We start from the raw sequence: 3,341 nt of genomic DNA, 5'->3' as shown, positions 1-3,341 counted from the left end.
ACAATTATCACGTAGTGGGATTTTGGGACAATTGGAAAATAGCATTTGACATCCCCAGTGGTCATTAAGAGTATCTGGTTCTGTCTCTGACACTGATCAGTGCCCTGCAGGTTGGCAAACCTCAGAGACACGGTAAACATATGTGTCTTTGACTATCTGGATGATACTCTTTATAAGTGTCATACATATGTAAATATGTGATTACTTAAAAAACAGTATATGGTGCTTATGACTCTTTCTTTGAATGCAGCAGCATCAGAGAGGAAAAATACACAACAAGATAAAGCTGAAGCACATGCCTTTACATTTTTGTTAATACACAATTTAGACTTTTAGACAGGAAAGCATATTTTCACGATCTGTATACAACTAATCACTGAACAGTAGGAACATTTTCATTCCTTTTTTCTTCAGACCGAGTGTGATCCCAGTCCCTCCACAGCATGTTGGTCTCAGAGGAGCCAGGCTGCATTATCTGAATCTTAAACAAGGCATACATCACAGGATTTAGACAAGAGTTAAAATATTACAGATGGACTGCAAATGATGCAGATGAAGCAACTATCAAGATGTCACAGATGAGTTAAAGCAGGAGTAAAACAAGGCATAGATAATCAATAAATGTTATACAGGGATCAAATATGAATTGACACTTGACTGAAATGATTAGAACAACTTTTGTTCCTAAGCTGAAAGGGAAGATGATGTTTTTGTACCGACAGTTTTATCTGAAACACAGCAGTGGATTTTGTTCTATACTGGAAACATACATAAAGATGAAAGGTTCCCTAGGAAAAAAGACTGCATAAGTGTCATACACGTGTGAATTTAAAGCTTGCATTAAACTGGGTGATTAACTAGAAACAGTATATGGTGCTTATGACTCGTTCTTTAAATGTAGCAGCATCAGAGAGGAAAAATACACAACAAGATAAAGCTGAAGCACAGGCCTTTCTATTGTTGTTCATACACAATTTAGACTTAAAGACAGGAAAGCATATGTTCACCTTCTGTATTTGATCATTCACTCACTGAACAACAGGCACATATTCATTAATTTATCCTTAGACCGAGTCTGATCTGAGTCCCTCCACCCCCTCTCTACAGCATTTTGGTCTCACAGGAGCCAGGCTGCAGTATCTGCAGAGTAACTATGAGTTTAACTGATTTTCTAAACCAGGGGTAAAACAAGGCATAGATCACAGGGTTTAGACAAGAGTTACAATACAACACAAAGAGAACATAGGATGCAGATGAAGCATTGACCAAGCTGTCACCTGCAAGAGAGACAGAGAAATATGGGCAGAAACATAGTAGGAACACAACTACAAGAACACCAAGAGTCCTGGCTGCTTTCAGCTCTGATTTCTTTGCCTTTGGAGTCACTGAATGCTGGAGTGTGACAGCTGTAATGTGAGAGCGCATGGCACGAGCCTGAGACACAGCCACGGCAAATATTCTCAGATACAGAGCTATGATGAGAGTAAAAGGAATAATAAAGCTCAAAACAACATCTACAGCTCCTAAGACATAGTCAACGACCAACACACATTCTCCGTAGCAGGATTTATACCTCCCCAGTTGAGTCAGTTCATCCTTCACAAAGAGAAAGCTGTAGGAAACAGAATAGAGCCAACACAGACAAACACAGAGTTTAACTCTGTTGACAGTGATTCTGTTGTTGTAATGCAGAGGGTCACAAATAGCCACATAACGGTCAACTGATATGAGCACCATGTCACCTATTGAGGATGCGAAAATGATGGTTGAAAGATAATTTTGAAGAAAACACACAAAGTCACCAAGAAACCAGCAGGATGTTCTTCGGAGGATTTCTCCCGGCATCAGCAGGAGGCCCACTAGAAGGTCAGAGACAGCCAGAGAGAGGAGGAGGATGTTGGTGGGTGTGTGGAGCTGCCTGGAGGGAAAGAGAAAAGCACCATTTCACCAACAAGTCCTTATATCTAAATGACAAACAAACATTTTACGTTAGTTCTTTCTGAAACAATCGAAACAATCATTCCAAAAACACTCATGAGTTTTCTTCCCGATCTGTCATAGAAACAGGCCTTATTCTGAGCAGGCAGTTTGATCATCATAATATGAGAAGAACAGGTGTTACATTACTAATAAAATCATCAATGGCTCCATCAAGCATCTCTCTAAGACATGACATTGAGACATTAAGCCAGCATACACAATACCAGGACCTAAAACTCACACAAAGTGTTCATATATCTAAAATTGTTGAGACATAATTTTAACCTGAAGTAGGAGACTGAGATGATGACGAGCAGGTTGAGAGCTACAGTGAGCACAGAGATGGAGAAGAGCAAAATGTGAATGAGCATCACTTCAAACCAAGGAGGTGTCACCTTCCTGCAGGAGGTGTTGAAGAGTTGTGGAAAGCAGAGCTCTGCTCCGTCCTGTGTCTCCGTCATCAGTGGGAGGATGAGAGAGACCTCAGCTCTCTGCCTTGAACTCTGTCGTATAAAGATGTATCTCTTTCTACCCTTGTTTCCACCCCTCCCTTTCTCCCTCTCAGTCTCTGTTGGACACTGATGTCTTTTTTTTTTGCTCAACCCATCACAACGTCATCTCCTACACTTTCTCTGTTAGTCCACAAGCCTTTCAATAATCATTTTTCTTCTCAATCCTCCGGTGTTCTTACTTTCTGTCAATCTTCTCTCACCCCCAGATTCCAGACTTCCAGATCTCGACCCAGCTGAACATATGCAACAGCATGGCCTGGAGCAGATATAAGCACTTTAATCCTTAGACAATTGGGCGGCAGGTCAGTGATTCAGTTAGTTTTAAGCTTACCAAACCCTTAAGTCTTCAACAGCTTCCTAGTAATTGCCCCATGTGTTGGCTTTTATGGCCTAAGTTCATGTCATATCTCCCGAGCGCGATAAAACATGCTCATGAGCAAATTATATAATTTCAACAATCGAGAGCTGTAAAGGTAGCTGCGAGTGTGAAACAAAACACAGGGAGAGGGAAAGAATGGCACCTTTGCGTGTAAAACTAAGCATTACGCACACAGAGCAGCCACCATGTGCCGTGACTGTCTGCTTTGCGTGCGCTTGAGAGCAGACACGCTCTCGCAGGTAAACTCTCCTCTCAAAGCTGATTTCTGATTGCTCGAATGAAACTGACTTTTAAAATTGTGGAGGGGGATACCAATGGAGACACTTGCCCTGACGGAAATAAATACCTGGAATACATACAAATTACAGTAGTTTCCTATTCGTAGCTATATGTAGGTATGGTTTATGAGAACAGCTGGTCTGGTTTGATCTTGTTAGGCCATCTCAGTGTCTCGACGGCTGCCTCAGCAG

General features: G+C 41.5%; 1 protein-coding gene across 1 annotated transcript; it reads right to left on the bottom strand.

Annotated features, from left to right (window-relative positions):
• Nucleotides 1-1,101: 1,101 nt before the first annotated feature.
• Nucleotides 1,102-2,441, bottom strand: LOC120564466 (trace amine-associated receptor 13c-like). The gene is made up of 2 exons (XM_039809476.1): nt 2,266-2,441; nt 1,102-1,918 (listed from the first exon to the last, which is right to left on the bottom strand). Exons 1-2 carry the CDS (start codon nt 2,439-2,441, stop codon nt 1,102-1,104), a joined length of 993 nt encoding a protein of 330 aa, XP_039665410.1.
• Nucleotides 2,442-3,341: the final 900 nt, after the last annotated feature.

The sequence above is a fragment of the Perca fluviatilis genome, chromosome 1 (assembly GCF_010015445.1).
Source record: "Perca fluviatilis chromosome 1, GENO_Pfluv_1.0, whole genome shotgun sequence".
Taxonomy (NCBI): domain Eukaryota; kingdom Metazoa; phylum Chordata; class Actinopteri; order Perciformes; family Percidae; genus Perca; species Perca fluviatilis.
The sequence above is the reverse complement of the archived record's forward strand: the minus strand, read 5'-3'. Positions and strand labels throughout refer to the sequence as shown.

Coding starts and splice junctions, on each gene's coding strand:
- LOC120564466 (XM_039809476.1), bottom strand. CDS start 2,441: ATGACGGAGACACAGGACGGAGCAGAGCTCTGCTTTCCACAACTCTTC. Junction 1,919..2,265: donor ATCTCAGTCTCCTACTTCAG/GTTAAAATTATG, acceptor CTTTCCCTCCAG/GCAGCTCCACACACCCACCA.